At 43.0% G+C, this 17272-nt stretch overlaps 1 protein-coding gene across 2 annotated transcripts in view; it reads left to right on the forward strand.

The window, feature by feature from the left end:
- Positions 1 to 17272, forward strand: part of LOC147115646 (NACHT, LRR and PYD domains-containing protein 3-like) — a 56897-nt gene that overhangs the window by 13998 nt on the left and 25627 nt on the right. For both annotated transcript variants that reach the window (XR_015078657.1, XM_085990078.1), the window contains exons 3-11: positions 3094 to 3142; positions 3433 to 3564; positions 3663 to 3686; positions 4689 to 6453; positions 7746 to 7832; positions 8074 to 8244; positions 8733 to 8903; positions 15188 to 15304; positions 15609 to 15779. Coding sequence is in view for 1 of the 2 variants with exons in the window: in XM_085990078.1 (XP_085846204.1) it covers positions 3133 to 3142; positions 3433 to 3564; positions 3663 to 3686; positions 4689 to 6453; positions 7746 to 7832; positions 8074 to 8244; positions 8733 to 8903; positions 15188 to 15304; positions 15609 to 15779 (2648 nt within the window). In the remaining variant the exon portion in view is untranslated. The remainder of the gene's footprint in view (positions 1 to 3093; positions 3143 to 3432; positions 3565 to 3662; positions 3687 to 4688; positions 6454 to 7745; positions 7833 to 8073; positions 8245 to 8732; positions 8904 to 15187; positions 15305 to 15608; positions 15780 to 17272) is intronic.

The raw sequence follows: 17272 nt of genomic DNA on the forward strand, positions 1-17272 counted from the left end.
TAAACATAGTGTTATCAAAATACTACTCTGACAATGTTGCTATTATGCTAAGAAACAAAGATACTCACAGATATTGCGCTTGGCCTAACATATGAAATCAGATTACATTGGATTGTGAAACCCTTATGGAATCCTCCATTACTGCCAGGTTCTTCCTGGAATTCTACTTCCTGTGTTACACAGGAAGAAAGGTACGAAGGTCAAATGACCTCTCACAGGAAGAAAGGAACAAAGGTCAAATGACCTCACACAGGAAGAAAGGAACACAGGTCAAATGACCTCACACAGGAAGAAAGGTAGAAAGATCAGATGACCTTTCCAGCATACAAACTGCCAGCACAATAACCACCACCAGAGGGTGCTATCTGCATATAAAATGTTCACTGCATGTAAAAAGTCCATTGGTCCAGAATAAGGTGGTTAAGAAGGTATACAGAATGCTTGCCTTTATTAGCCATGGCATAGAATACAAGAGCAGGGGGTTTATGCTGCAACTGTATATAAAACACTAGTTAGGCCTCAGCTAGAGTGCTGCATGCAGTTCTGGTCACCACATTACAGGAAAGATGTGATTGCACTAGAGAGGGTACAGAGGAGATTTACAAGAATGTTGCCAGGAGTATAGAATCTTAGCTATGAGAAAAGACTGGATAGGCTGGGTTTGTTTTCCTTGGAACAGAGGAGACTGAGGGGAGACCTTATTGAGGTGTATAAAATTATGAGGGACCTAGATAAAGTGGATAGAAAGGACCTATTTCCCTTAGCAGAGGGGTCAAAAACCAGGGGGCACAGATTTAAAGTAATTGGTGGAAGGTTTAGACGGGATTTGAGGAGAAATTTCTTCACCCAGAGGGTTGTGGGGGTCTGGAACTCACTGCCTGAAAGGGTGGTAGAGGCAGGAACCTTAACCACATTTATAAAGTACTTGGATGTGCACTTGGGATGCTGTAACCTGCAGGGCTATGGAGCAAGAGCTGGGAAGTGGGATTAGGCTGGATAACTCTTTGTTGGCCGGCCCGGACATGATGGGCCGTAATGGCCTCCTTCCGTGCTGTAACTTTCTATGATTCTATGACATTCTAACCACTTGATGTCTGACCACATGATATCTTGTTATGTGATGTTTCATCACATGACAGCTGCAAATGTTACTGCATCACTCTCCCTATCTCCTTGGATTCTGGTTTCGACTCAGGTTCTGTGTAAAGGTGACAACTCTAAACTGGGAGCCTCAGTCAGAGCTGATCTGTGCTTGGACTTCACATGTCAAAACCAAATGGCACAGACTGACCTGAACCAAAGCGAGCGATCACACAAAGGGCAGCTAGCTCGGTGTTTGGCCAGTTCTCATAGGGTACATTGTTCTAAACTCAGCTCAGCACCAACATTTCTAAATCACACCGCAGGCTCTGACTCAATAAAGGAATGTTTTCATAGAATGATAAAAATTACAGCACAGGAGGAGGCTATTTGGTTCCCAGTGCTGGCGGTCTCTCCTATAACCCCACTTCACCACCCCCCGATCCTTTAATATTCCTCCTTTTCAAAGATTTATCCCATTCCCTCTTAAATTATCTTTCACCCAGAGGAAAGTCCCCAGGTTTAACACCACTTTACTAGCAGTTTCTCTCACACACAGCTCACTGTTATTAGGGATGCTACCAATGGGAGCCTGATCTGCCACAAGTAAATGGATCATTAGATCTCATGATCAATAGATCATGGCTAACCCCTCCAACCCATTTCCCCCAACTTCTGGCCTAAACCAACCCCAAATAATTACTGCAACTATATACTGTAAGTGGCAGGCAGAGCTGCAGAAAGGCATAGGCGGATACCACATTGAGGAGGCCATTTTGTGTGCTGCGACTGAAGGTTGGTGTTTCTTTGCCTGAAAATCAAACGGGTTAGTACTTTGGAGATTGTCAGGATTTTTGCCGCTAGTTTCACCAAGCTCCACTTAAAGTACTGCTTTGCACTAGGGGCATTGATAATTGCCTATATGAAGAGGGAAATGATGAGAACATGGAAAAGGCTAAATTGGAGGCTCTTAAAGCGACCCTCTCATTCACACCTTCTCACCTGGGTCTACAGACCAAGACGATCTTACTTTTCTGACTGTCAGTGCTTCTGAAGGGCCCTTATAATCTGGGTCCTTATACAAGGGCAGTTGTTTCTCCACCCTCAGCTCGTAAGGAGGAGCCAAGAATAAGGGCAGCTGTCTATATAACAGGTCTTTATAGAGATACACATTAGTGCAACATCCCCACCGACACCTGGGAATCCCTGGCCCAAGACCGCACAAAGTGGAGGAGAAGCATCCGGGAAGGCACCGAACACCTCGAGTCTCTTTGCCGGGAGCAAGCGGAAGCCCAGCACAAGGAGCGCACGTCAACCCAAGCACCCCACCCACCCGCCCCTTCAACCATCGTCTGCCCCACCTGTGACAGAGACTGTAGGTCCCGCATTGGACTAATCAGCCACCTGTGAGCTCATTTTTAATGTGGAAGCAAGTCATCCTCAGTTCCGAGGGACTGCCTAAGAAGAAGAAGACACATTAGCATTCAGATTTGTAACGTTTGGTTATTTTCCCCTTTCAGGAGATAGAGAATAGCAACTCTACTGTGTATATGTGTATGTTATATTGTTACATATTCACTTGTTGATTGTTAATTTGATAGATTTGCTTAATATTTAAAACTAGATTGATCTCAGATGTGATGTTCTATCACTTATCAAGGACAGGAGATGGATCTTGCAGAAACATAAGAGTGGTTCCAGTAACTTAACAAGAGCTTTCTGTTTATTGTTCCAAGTGCATCATCTAGATAGTAAGCCAAGTGAAGACACTCTCAAAGGCCTAGGAAATTGGAACTCACCAGGAGAGTGATCTAACATCCAGGAGCCAAAAAAATCTAAGGGTAGAAATAAACAGAAATGCAACAGATACCACACATATAAAGTAACTGTTGTTTCATGATTAGAGATTGTTATTTTTTTCCTACTGTGATTGCGCAATAAATAAAAAATAAAATACAATCTTAGCAATATTCAAAAATAAAACTTAACTTTTGTGGGTATTTTTCCTTTCAGAGTTTCCCATTCCAAGTTTTTTATCCACAAATCGGCACCATGGCAACAGGTAAGTCAAAAAGGAGTAAAAAAAATGGTTTATAACAAAATAGTTATGCAAATAAACTAACAATAAATTTATTTAGGAGCAACTTAATTTAAATATACATATAGGGGTAAATTCCCAGAAGGTTATTGGAAAATGTGCTTTTAGAGGCAGGTTATCTTAAATTAGCAAAACTACTGAAAACTAATACAAATGTATTTTTTAATATATTCTTAAAGTTCAACAAATTTGTTTGAGAATAAAGCAGGTTTTTATACATTTATTTATTATTTTAAATTGTTAATATAATTAAGGCCACAGGATTGAAAATCGTCAGACAGTCAAAAGTGGTGGAAAAATGTTTGCACCCAATATCCAAAGTGATAATATCTCTGGCCCTGTGTCAATCTCCATGGACAACAAGACAATTATTCACCAATATGGAGGTAATCTCATTTATTATTATCACTTGTGTTTGCCAAAAAAATTGAATACTTCTAAATTTTCCTGGATATATTGTTTATGATATTTTTTTAATTTTCAGGAGCATGTGAAAAAGCACTTTCAAGTAAGTATTAAAAGAGCATATCAAACTTATTATTTATTAGTAAAGATACAAGTAAATTATGTTACACATCAGAATCTTGTTGATTTCAGTTACTTTCCAAAAAAAAGTCCTCCATATTGTATATTCTACATGTCACATGATCGGCTCATAGTCCTGGAAATGCTTCAGTTTTGCCTTTTCCCAAGGCTTGCAAGTGGCTAGATACACAGCTCAGCTTATATTTATGGTAATTTTTTCCAGCTCATCAAACCAATGCTGTTCAGCTCCAATTGGAAACTTTATACATTAGCCCCAAGCTCCTTTTTGTATCCAGTCTGGTTGCACAGACTTGACCCAACAGTGTACAACCTTGGTGTCCAGTTTGATTCTGAGCTTCACACTTCACATCAAGACTATCTCCAAGCCCGTCTACATCTCCTTCCATCATATTGGCTGCCGCTACTCCTACTTCACAACCTCTGCTACCAAAATCCTCATTTATGCCTTCATCGCCCCAGAGCTCAACTCCTGTAATGCCCCCTCTTGTGTCCTCCCAAGCTTCACCTTGCATCTCATCCAGAACTCCACTTCCTGCATCCAATTTCATACTAACTCCTGTGTAACTATCACTCTTCCACTGGCTCCCCATTCCCTAGCATATTGATTTCAAAACCTTTGTCCTTTTTTATAAATCCCTTCAGGATCTTGCCTCACTCTATCCTCGCAACCTCCTTCAGCCCTGTATCCAGTTCATATCCTCTGCTCTGCACTAACTTCCTCCCATAACTCTGCTTGGTGTACAATCGCCTGTGTAAAATGCCTTGGGTTGAGTTTTCTTTTACATGAAAGGACCTGTATTAGTGCAAATTGTTGTGATCAAGTGGAATCTGGCTTCATGAAAACTGTTCTTTTGGATTGTAAAAAAACAGATCTGGCAGTTTAACCAACTTACAGCTGAGAGACTCGTCCACGTTAATCTGGAGAGCCGTTTCTTTTTACTTCTGCCTTTTTCTTCCATCTTAGAGACTGATTTGAAAAATCTCAAAGTGACCCACAAAATGAAATCACGAGAAATGTTTGAACACATGATAGAACACGGGGGAAAACAAGGAAAACGAGTTTTGCTGTGTGAGCGATTTGTTAATGTGAGCATTATTGAGGTTGAAAATAGTGACGATACGACTGAAGCGAATGAGTCTGCTGAGACTTCATTTATCGAATTTGGTCACATTTTCAAGCCTCTGTCTAAACAGAACAAAGCACCTATGACTGTGGTTACAAAGGGGATAGCTGGGATTGGAAAATCAGTTCTTGTACAGAAACTGATTTATGACTGGACTACTGGCACTGCACTGTCCGAATACGATTTCATATTCAGGTTTCCTTTCCGTGAGCTCAGCCTCTTGTCCAAAGAGAAAAAGGAAATCACTCTGCCTGAACTTGTCAAACGGTACTATCCACATATCCAAAATTGTGGAAACATTTTGGCAAATGACTCGATCCGATCGCTGTTTATCTTTGACGGGCTGTCGGATGGTGAACTCGAAGTCAATTTTAACAAACACATCGTGTGTCGAGATGTGACTGCACCGGTCGCGCTTGACACTCTGCTCATCAATCTCATCAAACGGCAACTAATTCCTTCGGCTTCCATTTGGATAACTACCCGGCCCGGGACAAAAAACAACATTCCTCCCAACTGCATAGACAGGATGACTGAAATCAAAGGATTCCAAGACCAGGAAAAGGAAGATTATTTCCGTAGGCAATGCCAAGAGCAGCAATTGGCAGAAAAAATTATCCAGGTTGTGAAGAAACAGAGGAGCCTGTTTTTCATGTGCTCTGTCCCGGCCTTCTGCTGTATTTTGTTCACTGTTTTGGAAGATGTGTTGAAATCTGCGGAAATGAAGGATGAAATACCTCAGACGTTAACAGAAGTGTATTCCCACTTCCTCGTTCATTTGATTGTATATCAACAGGAAAGTCGCGAATTTGTAGCAAAAAGTGCACAGATTCAATTGCTGCAGTCAAAGCTTGAGTCAATCTTCGCACTGGGGAAACTGGCTTTCGAAAAAAGCGCCAAAGAACTTTCCCAGACCGTCTTATTCAATGAGAGAGAATTGGCTGAATACAAAATTGAACTCTCGTTAGTTTGTGGCGGGCTTTGCAACGAGATTGTCACAACCAACGACTTGACTAATTACGCTTTTGTCCATTTGGCAGTACAGGAATATTTTGCGGCTCTCTATGTTTTTCTTTCCTTTCACAACCAGAAAAAGAATGCTATTGGGAAAAGTTTTAAACTATTTGAAAAGCACAGCTATTCCCAGGTATGTAAAGAAGCCTGCGAGACTGCGACGAAAGATGGAAAGGGTCGTCAGGAGTTTTTTCTCCGATTCCTTTGCGGATTGGGAACACAAAAGAGTCAGGAGTTTTTGAAAGGGCTTCTGGCCGATGACACGAAAAACAAGGCGAAAGACGACTCGAAGAAAATCGCCAAATTCTTGAAAAAAACCTTGCAGACGAATATTCCTCCGGAACAAACCATTAACATTCTGCACTGCCTAAATGAATTAAGTGACATATCTGCCCTCAATGAAATCACAGCTGCCTTCAAGTCGGGGACCTTTTCTTCTGGGAGTCTCTCGCCTGCTCAGTGCTCAGCGCTGGCATTTGTTTTGCAAATGTCCGAAGTAAGCTACCGAGAATTGGACCTGTCACTGTACAGGCTGCCGTCTATTGGCATACAAAGACTGCTGCTAATTGCAAACTATTTTACCGGGATAAAGTGAGTATTTGCTTTGATGCAATTTGTAATATTATTTCCTAGATTCAGAACAGACGCTGTAGCCATTTTGTTGCGCTGTGGGTTCTTAATTTATGCAACATCAGGTCGCCTCCCTGTAGCTCCACGCGGTTCTGATCTGTTGTGTTGGTCTGAAGGCCAGTCGCTTAATTGGAACTGCACCACCACTATTGTTCCATCCACATCTGCCCAGCACCTTAGCATCACTCACAAAGGGTTAAATGACTATTTTGAAATGCATTATTGCTTGAACATATTCCTGCAGGTTTCATCAAATGATCTCTTGCCTCCAACCGCCCCTCCCCGTCAAACAGCTTTTATTCCCATCTTCAATTTCTTTATAACTAATACGCAAAAATGTTCAAAGAAAATGAAAAAAAACCGCACACAATTGTTTTCATGCCCCAGTGATTTTTTCCCCCAGCGTGGCTCGCAGCAGTGCCCAGGAGATGAATCTTTAATTCCTGGAGAATCCAGGGCAATCCTGGGGGGTTGGCAAACCCTAACATTGACATCATTATAAGCCTTTGGCTTAGTGGTAGCATTCCTGCCTCTGTGTTAAAAGGTTCAGGGTTTGAATCCTGTTCCAGACAGTCTGGGTGAGTGGAGACTGGAGCCCAGCTCAGAAATCAGGGTTGACATCCAGCAGGGTGCAAGTCCGGGGGGTGTGGGTGCCCCTCAACGTATGGGTTGTGACAGCCCATAAAGGACTAACCACCCTATCGGCTGGTATAAAGATAGTTATAACCATGGAAGGAGCGTTCACTACAAGCTTCAGAACAGCACCTGCCTGGAGCAGAATTATGTGTCAAAGAGGTCTCCGAGGCACCCACCAGAATTTCTTCTGCCGGTCACCCATTTGTCAGGCGAGAATAGCCAACAGGATCTTTTTAATGTGCTCTCAAAACATAAAAAAATTACCGACTGGGGGCAATGCTCTGTGGATGTGTATATGCACATATTTGTAAAGCTCTCTGCCGATGGCCGGAGAACAGTTCACAGTAAAGAAATTGAACAAGGTATATTCCAGTGGTGAGTCACATTCTACACCCACAGGTTTCAGACTAGTAACACAATATAACTGCAGCCTAAATGTACTTGTTTGGCTGTAAAGCATTTGGGACATCCTGAGGTCATGAAAGGTGCTATATAAATGCAGTTCTTTCTTTAAATATCCTTTATCAGTGTAGGTAGTGTAATATAATACAGGCACAATGAATGATGGGGTTTTTTTCTCACACTGCTGGTTTTATTTGAAATCTGTTCATATTTAGATTATCTGGGGCCAATATCAAAGACTCTGGACTGAAAATACTCTCTGAAATGATGCAAAGGCGGGATTGCAAATTACAAAATGTGAAGTAAGTAAGATTTTTCTCTCACCCACAAACACATAGCACACAGGACTGTAAATCAACAATGTGTGGACAGTCTGCAGAATTAAATACTTTTACGAATGTGCAAACCAAGATATTTTGGTAGGCATAGATGTAGAATGTGTCTTCCCGTTTAAAGATAGTGCCTATATTCAAAATAAAATGCATGCTGTATTCTGAGTGCCATTTTCCCATGCATTATTATCTTATTTTTTGCCTTGTTTAGGTTAGATGGAAACAATCTTACTCATAAAAGTTGTGAACAACTTGTTGCTACTTTGAATGTTAACCACAGCATAATACTCCTGGACTTGAGTGATAATAATGTACAAGACCAAGGAGTTCGTTTACTTTGCAACGCCCTAAAAGATGAGCAGTGCACACTACAAACGCTGAGGTAAACAAATGCATTAAGCCTTTATTCACACTGCAAATCTAGCGATAAGTATAAAAATCCATGATGGCCTTTTCATTTGCACTCAGTAGGTTTATCACCATTATACCATGTTATGTTTTTAAGTAGAGGTGACTGTAAGAGAAAGTAGTTTCAAATCAAAATTCTTTTGTATCTGTCATTATTTTGTAACCACCTGCTTCTTTTGCAGAGAAATCCTCAGTTGCAGAACTACATTGAAAGCAGAAAATTGATAGTACAATCAGGGGATTCTTGCTGATTTTCCAACTTTGACTTTGATGGAGCTGGTCACTTTACAAAGTGATCAGAAGCAAACCATTATTTTAACTAAGTGCCAAGATGGCTGTATGCATAGGAAATTCCTAGGAGAGCTGCATTAAAGTGAATTTTGTGTAGTCAGGTACGGTACTTTGGTGTCATTCAGTGCTTCCAGTATTTTGTTTTGTAATTTGTCTTTTCTATCTCCATAGTGTGGGTGGTAATAAATTAACACCCAGTTGTTGTGAGGACTTGGCCCCTGTGCTTGAGACAAACAAGACTCTGGTAGAGCTGGATCTGAGTAACAATAGAATAGGTGAGAAGGGACTACGCAAACTATCTGAGGCACTGACGAATGAGAATTGTAAATTACAGAAGCTGGGGTAGGTAATCACTGTTAATGTTTACCATCAGTAGTGTTCGCACCTTTGTCTCTTTTTTGTGAAATGTTTTGCCTTGTATTTTATTTGTCTTAATTTATTACTACAGTAAATGTAAAGTTGTATATAAACCAGCGCAAGTTATTTATCAGTAAATTTGCAGCGATACCCTGACATAAACATTCCTTCCAATTTACCTTGCACCTCTTGAACTGACTGAAAAGCAGTACTCAGGAGGCGTTGGCAGAATCAGCAGACGTGATGGCCACAAGTTTTTTTTTCTTTTTTAAATATTTTCAATTATACATTTTCTTAAAAATGCCCAGATTTTAAAAGTATGCAAAGTCAATTTCGGATGCTTTAATCAAAGAAAATGTTCTGGGACTGGATCCGATCTAATTCCCTAAGCTGTTACCAAATATATTGCCTGTAAAATTGACAAAATTTGATAAAAGACAGGTTAAAAAATTTTTGCTGTTGATCCTCCAGATCATAATTATATGTTGGCTGATATTAAAGAGTATGCCTGAAGAAACCATAAAATGTCAGATACATGCCTTGATACAAAATGAGATACTTGAAGGAAATAACCATAACTATTACCCCTCACCTCAGCTACTTGTTCAGAAAATATTATCCAGTCATGAGTTACAGGTATCCAGATTTAAAGGCTACAAATGAATAAATGTTGGAATCTAGCACCTTGCGGAGTACACTGGACTCCCAATAAGTTTTCTTGGCTAGGGTTGGGACATGACACAGGGAGCCCCAAGGAAGGGCATAGCAAGAAAATACCATGAAAGGGACAGAAAAAAAAATTCTCAAAAAAGAAAAGGAGTAAATGCTGAGTTAAGTTCTAAAGATATCTTGAGTTTGTAATGTGAGTGAAGAGGGTGGAAGAGTTTCTAATAACAACAACAACAACTTCTATTTATATAGTGCCTTTAACATAGTAAAGCCTCCCAAGGCGCTTCACAGGAAAATTAAAAGACAAAAAATTTGACACCGAGCCACATAAGGAGAAATTAGGGCAGCTGACCAAAAGCTTGGTCAAAGAGGTAGGTTTTAAGGAGCGTCTTAAAGGAGGAAAGAGAGGTAGTGAGGCGGAGAGGTTCAGACAGGGAATTCCAGAGCTCAGGGCCTAGGCAACAGAAGACCTGGCCACCAATGGTTGAGCGATTATAATCTGGGATGTTCAAGAGGGCAGACTTAGAGGAACGCAGATATCTCGGGGGGTTTGTGGGGCTGAGGGAGATTACAGAGATAGGGAGGGGCGAGGCCATGAAGGGATTTGAAAACAAGGATGAGAATTTTGAAATTGAGACGTTGCATAACCGGGAGCCAATGTAGGTCAGCAAGTACAGGGCTGATGGGTGAACGGGACTTGGTGCGAGTTAGGACATGGGGAGCCAAGTTTTGGATCACCTCAAGTTTACTTTGGGTAGAATGTGGGAGGCCAGCCAGGAGTGCGTTCGATTAGTCAAGTTGAGAGGTAACAAAGGCACGGGTGTGGGTTTCAGCAGTGGATGAGCTGAGGTGGGGCGGAGACGGATGATGTTACGGAGGTGGAAATAGGCGGACTTAGTTGTGCTGCGAATATGTGATGGGAAGCGTATTACAGAGTCAAATATGATGCCCAAGGTTGCGAACAGTGTGGTTCAGCCTCAGACAAATGTTATGGAGAGGGATGGAGTCAGTGGCTAGGGAATGGAGTTTCTGGTGGGGACCAAAGGCAATGGCTTCGGTCTTCCCAATATTTAATTGGAGGAAATTTCTGCTTATCCAGAACTGGATGTCGGACAAGCAATCTGACAATTTAGAGACCGTGGAGGGGTCGAGAGAAGTGATAGTCAGGGAAAATTAGAAATGAGTCAAAGCTAAAGTCACTGTGTCTGAATGCATGAAGCATTTGCAACAAAATAGATGAATTAATATCGCAGCTAGAAATTAATAGATTTGATCTAATAGCCATTACAGAGACGTGGTTGCAATGTGGCCAAGGTTGGGAACTAAATATTCCAGGATACTTAACTTTTAGAAGAGATAGGCAGAACGGAAAAGAATGGGAAAACGACAGTAGAGAGAAAGGGGTCGATTTTCTGGCAGCCGTCGGGCGGCTTTTCATGCGGCCGGGGGCCGAAAATTGCCGAAAAAGTGGGTCGCGAACCCCCCCCCCCGCCTGATTCCCTGCCCCGTCCGACTTTCGGACCGCCGTTTCTCTCCAACCCGCTTCAGCCCCAGCCGCCGCTGGCGGGACTGGTCGTCGGAACACTAATGACCAATTATTACCTTGTTGAAATAGATTTTCCGGGGCCGTTGCGAATTTGGGGTTTTCCCCACATGAAACACGCCTGCGGGGAACCCCGCTGATGAGACCTGGCGTGAAAACAGTTGGCTTGCTTGCTTGCAGCTGCAGGTCAATCGGAGAAGCTGCAATTTAAAGGGACAGCACTTGTATGTTGAAGGACCTTGTTGTTGCAGGTTTGGGGCTACTTCTTCAAGGCTTAGGCACAGCTGTGGAAGGTTGGAGCCTCACACACTTCTCCAATGCGATCTCCTGGGAAGCCCCTCTCGCCACCCTCACTCAGCGCTTCCCAGCGGAGGCATCTACGAGAAGCATGGGACGCCTTTTTTTCCTTCCCTTCTTGCCATTAGAGGATCTCCAGCAGCAGAGGTGGCAGCAGCAGAACCAGGAACAGCAGGATCAGCAACAGGAGCACCAGGCTGCTGCTCACTCACCTGAAGCTGCACAGGCCAGAAGGGGCCAGCGCTTGGAAGTGGCTTGAGAGCACCTTGCTGCGCTTTAGGGGGCCATGGGGACCCGTTTCTGCACTGGCAGTCCTACTCAGAAGGACTTCCATGAAGATCTGGTTTCTCTGTTCAACAGATGGCCAACGCTCCTCAAGAGATGTCATTCTCTTATGAGCACTCACCATGTTTTCCGTACCCTGGCGAGTTATCTCCTCCATGGAGGTTGCCAACCTTTCCATGGTGATGCGTTCATGCGCCAATGACTCCACAAAGGCTCTGCTCGTGGTCGCTATGGACTCCTCCATTCGCTCCACACTCGCAGTGACCCTGGAGACAAAACCTGCCAGAGACTCCTGCATCTGTGCATGGGGATCCATCACCTCTTCTCTTGCGGATGGACCCAGAGGCAGAGGGTCAACATGCAGCTGAGCTGAGCTGGCAGAGTCCTGCGCCCTCCGACGAGGACTCTCCACTGCTGTCCCTGTCTCCAGAATCTGCTGAGGCTCACTTGTGAGCTGTGAAACACCAGGTGACAACACTACTCTATGTCCCGAAGGTCCCCCCGAGGTGTGGGTGTCTGCGCTGGTGCTGGGTGCGCTTACTTCTGCTGACGCTGCGCCCTCAGAGGTTGGAGCTTCCTCTGAGGAGTCTGGCTGCACAGCCTCTTCCTTCTCCACAGTGAGGACGGGGGCTCCAGATGGTACTGTGGGGGAGTTAAGGAAGGAGTTAGAGATGTAATGCCAAGGTTCTTCTGGTGACTCCCAGCGAGTTGGCATCTGCTGACACCTGCATCCATGCAGCATTGGTCTCAGTGGGAGGCCTCTTCCTCCCTGACCTAGGGAAGAGGACCTCCCTGTGGGCCCTAATCCCATCCAATAATGCCTGCAGTGAAGCCTCGTCGAATTTGAAGGCAGCTCGGGGTCTGGCACTGGCCACAGCTGCTGTAGGCTCCTCTGTCATCCTGTATGGTTCGTTTGGAAGCCTTCAGAGGATGCAGTGCTTGCTATGGACCTTGAAAGCACCACGAATGATGACATCATACTGTGGGGCTTTCTGACTCGAATTGGACAATTAGCGAGGCTTCCCACATGCTGGGAATTAATTGGCCACTTGAGGGAAAATTGCATGGAGCTGGCTGACACTTTTTTATGTGTGTCAGAAACCCCACATTCAGGGAAACCCGACCATTTCCCACACAAGCCGAAAATCGGGGCCAAAGTATCTCGGCTCCAAAAATCAAGGAGTAGAGTCAGTTTGGATGGAGCTATGAAACAGCAAGGGGCAGAAAACATTGGTGGGAGTTGTTTATAGGCCCCCAAACAGTAGTTGTAATGTACGGCAGAGTATAAATCAGGAAATTGGAGGCGCATGTAACAAGGGTAATACAGTAATCATGGGGGACTTTAATATCTACATATAGACAGGGCAAATCAAATTTGCACTAATAGTGTGGAGGACGAATTCATGGAATGTATGCAAGATAGTTTTCTAGATCAGTATGTTGAGGAACCAACTAGGGAACAGGTTATTTTAGGTCTAGTATTGCACAACAAGAAAGGGTTAATTAATCACCTTGTAATAAAGCAGCCTTTAGGGAAGAGTGACCATAATATGATAGAATTTTATATTGAGTTTGAAAGTGATTTAGTTAAATCTGAAACTAGGGTCTTAAATCTAAACAAAGCAAATTACGTAGGTATGAGGGGCAAGTTGGCTAAGGTAGATTGGGAAACTACATTAAAAGGTATGACAGTAGAAAAGCAATGGCTAGCATTTAAAGAATTAATACATAATTTACAATAAGGAGATGGCAGAGAAGAAGACGCAAAAAACTTCCCGAAAATAGTGGAGAACCAAGGGTCTAGCGAGAATGAGGAACCGAAAGAAAATAGTACTGGAGAAATTAATGGGACTGAAAGCCAATAAATCCCGTGGACCTGATAAATCTCATGATGATCCAAGTGAACTTGATCAAACCTTTAACATCTTAAATGTAAAATTCTCATCCTTGTATTTAAATCCCTTCATGGCCTCATACTTCTATATCTCTTTAAACTCCTCCAGCCCTACATTCCTCGCCCCCGCCCCCCCTAAGCTCTCCTTACTATTGAATCTGGCCTTTTTTGCACCCCCTTCACCCCACCATAGGCTGCCGTTCCTTCAGCCACTTAGGTCCCATGCTCTGGATTCCCTTCCTAAGCCCCTTCTCCTCTCTCACCTCCTTTAAAATCCTCCTTAAAACCTACCTCATCGACTAAGCTTTTGGTCATCCCTCCCAATATTTCCTCCTTTGGCTCAGTGTTCAATTTTTCATTACATCTCAGGGAAGTGTCTTGGCATGTATTTTTCTAAGTTAAAGGTGCTATATAAATGCAAGTTGTTGTTATTGCTGCTACTATGATTGTCTCTCCTGTTTGTGCTCTGCATTCTCTTCCCAGTCAGTTATTCCCCTTTTCACTGGTCCCCTTTCTCACTAAGTGCTGTCTAACTTGGATCATTATTCAAATATATAAGTTGCTTTGTAGAAAGAAAAGGTTCTGATTTCCATTCTAAAGATTAACAAAAATTTGGCGCTGTCAACAGATACCAGGAGCATATAGAGGAAATCACACACTCTCAGTCTGTGATATTCAGTGCATTCATTTTAATTTTAATGATCAGACAATCATTCCCTTGTTTTTTCCCCATGCTTTTTAAAAAATTTCTTTTTCAAATATTTATCCACTTCACTTTTAAAAGCTGTTACGGATTCTGCTTCCACCACTGTTTCTGGTAGGACATTCCATGGTCTAACAGCTCTCTACATTAAAAAAAAGTTTTCTAACCTCTCCCTTAGTTCCTTTTTGCCGATCCTCTTAAATATCAGCCCTGTGGTCACCAACTAGTAGAAATAGTTTTTCTCTATTTACCTTATCAAAGTTCTTTCTAATTTTGAACACATTTATCAGATCTTCGCTTAACCTTCTCTGGTTTAATGAAAGGTTCCCCAGTTTCTCCTTGTAACTAAAGCCTGGTATTACCTTAGTCTACCTCTTCCACGGCTTTAGCATCCTTCCTAAAGTAAGGCACCCAACTTGACACAATGGGAGTAATTTTCAGTTTCAGCACGGGCGGAAAACTGGCAGTTGCAGATCAGCCACACTTTCAATGGAAAGGAAAATCAGGTGGCGTGTTTAACGGGCAGCCAATCCGCAACCACCAGTTTTACACCGGCTGCAAAATTGAAAATTACCCCCAAAAAACTTAATTGCGACATAAGAATATGTCCTATTAACCTGTAATAATTCACTCAGCAAAGATAAAGTTCAAATATGCAAGACCTTTAAAACACAGACATTTCCAAGTAAGGTAGGTGAGAACCAAAACACCACACCATTATATGTTTGCTGTCTTGAACACTCATAATTCATCCAAATCAATTGTCATTTTTCTTCACAGCATTAAACAAATGTTATCAATCAAAGTAGAAATCAGTCACCAAAGAAATAAGTAGAAGCAGAGCACGTTGTTTCCAAGCTGACTTGTTTTCTGTTTAGGTTAAATTCTATATTTGCATTTGAGTTTGGAATAATGGGCACCTATGACGACGCTCCTGGAGCTGAAATATTGTGCGATGTACTGAAAAGCAAAAGTTGTACATTACAAAGTCTAAGGTAAGCGTACTTTGTAACTAGCCACATTCTCCTGCTCATACAAAAAATCTGTTTGTGTATGTGTATATGTGTGTGTCTGTGTGTGTGTGTCTGTGTGTGTATGTATATATGTGTGTGTGTATAGGTGTATATTTGCGTGTGTGTCCCCGTGTGTGCACTTCGGCAATTCACATTTTTTCAAAATGTTATGCCTGAGTTTAAAAACTTGAGTTTTGAATTATTTTTATATATGACAACTTCTAGTTTATCTCCTTCATGTATATGTTTCATTACAAACTTGCAACATTTCTTTTGCATCTTAAAGGTTGGCAAAGAATTCACTCACACAAAAATGTTGTACAGACCTCATCTCATCCCTGGCAGACAATCATATACTGACAGAGCTAGACCTCAGCTCTAACAATTTACACAATGAGGGAATTACTACATTGTGTACAATTCTGAAAGGACCAAACTGTAAAATTCGATCGTTAAAGTAAGTACCCATAAATGCAACACGTTGTGAGACACTATGGGCTAGATTTTCCTCCACTATACTGCCTATGTGCCTGTGACAAAGGTAAATTATCCCTCCTCGTCCAGTCTATAGCCTTTGACACAGTTGACCACATCATCCTCCTCCAATGCCTCTCCACCGTCGTCCAGCTGGGTGGGACTACACTCGCCTGGTTCCATTCTTATCTACCTAATCATAGCCAGAGAATCACCTGCAATGGCTTCTCTTCCTGCTCCCACACTGTTATCTCTGATGTCCCCCAAGGATCTATCCTTGGCCCCCTCCTATTTCTCATCTACATGCTGCCCCTCGGTGACATCATTCGAAAACACAGCGTCAGTTTCCACATGTACGCTGATGACACCCAGCTCTACTTCACCACCACTTCTCTCGACCCCTCCACCATCTCTAAATTGTCAGACTGCTTGTCCGATATCTGGTACTGGATGAGCAGGGATTTCCTCCAACTAAACATTGGGAAGACTGAAGCCATTGTCTTCAGTCCCCGCCACAAACTCTGTTCCCTAGCCACCGACTCCATCCCTCTCCCTGGCAATTGTCTGAGACTGAACCAGACTGTTCGCAAGCTTGGTGTCATATTTGACCCCGAAATGAGCTTCCTACCACATATCCGCGCCATTACTAAGACTGCCAATTTCCACCTCCGGAACATCTCTCGACTCTGCCCCTGCCTCAGCTCATCGGCTGCTGAAACCCTCATCCATGCCTTTGTTATCTCTAGACTTGACTATTCCAACACACTCCTGGCTGGCCTCCCACATTCTACCCTCTGTAAACTTGAGGTCATCCAAAACTCTGCTGTCATGTCCTAACACGTACCAAGTCCTGTTCACCCAACACCCCTGGGCTCGCTGACCTACATTGGCTCCCGGTTAAGCAACGCCTCAATTTTAAAAATCCTCATCCTTGTTTTCAAATCCCTGCATGGCCTCGCCCCTCCCTACCTTTGTAATCTCCTCCAGCCCCACAGCTCTCCGAGATATTTAAACTCCTCTAATTCTGGCCTCTTGAGCAGCCCTTATTTTAATCGCTCCACCATTGGCGGCCATGCATTCAGCTGCCAACACCGTAAGCTCTGGAATTCCCTTCCTAAACCTCTTTGCGTCTCTACCTCTCTTTCCTCCTTAAAGACGCTCCTTAAAACCTTGGTCATCTGCCCTAACATCTTATGTGGTTCAGTATCAATTTTTGTTTTATAACGCTCCTGTGAAGCGCCCTAGGATGTTTTACTCCATTAAAGGCGCTATATAAATACAAGTTGTTGTTGAAATTGGGCATTGTTGTGTCAAAACTGAAGAAAATCCAGCAGTGTGGGCTATTGCCACACCCTGGCCTACCACTGCCAACTACTTCCCTCCCTTCCCCATTGTAAGGGAGTTGGCTGCCTGATCCTAGACCACCCCGCTGCTTATATCTGACAGGGTTTGGGAGCCTGCATGATGACCCACCCT

The sequence above is a fragment of the Somniosus microcephalus genome, chromosome 6 (assembly GCF_052327205.1).
Source record: "Somniosus microcephalus isolate GS21.2 chromosome 6, FLI_Smic_1.0, whole genome shotgun sequence".
Taxonomy (NCBI): Eukaryota; Metazoa; Chordata; class Chondrichthyes; order Squaliformes; family Somniosidae; genus Somniosus; species Somniosus microcephalus.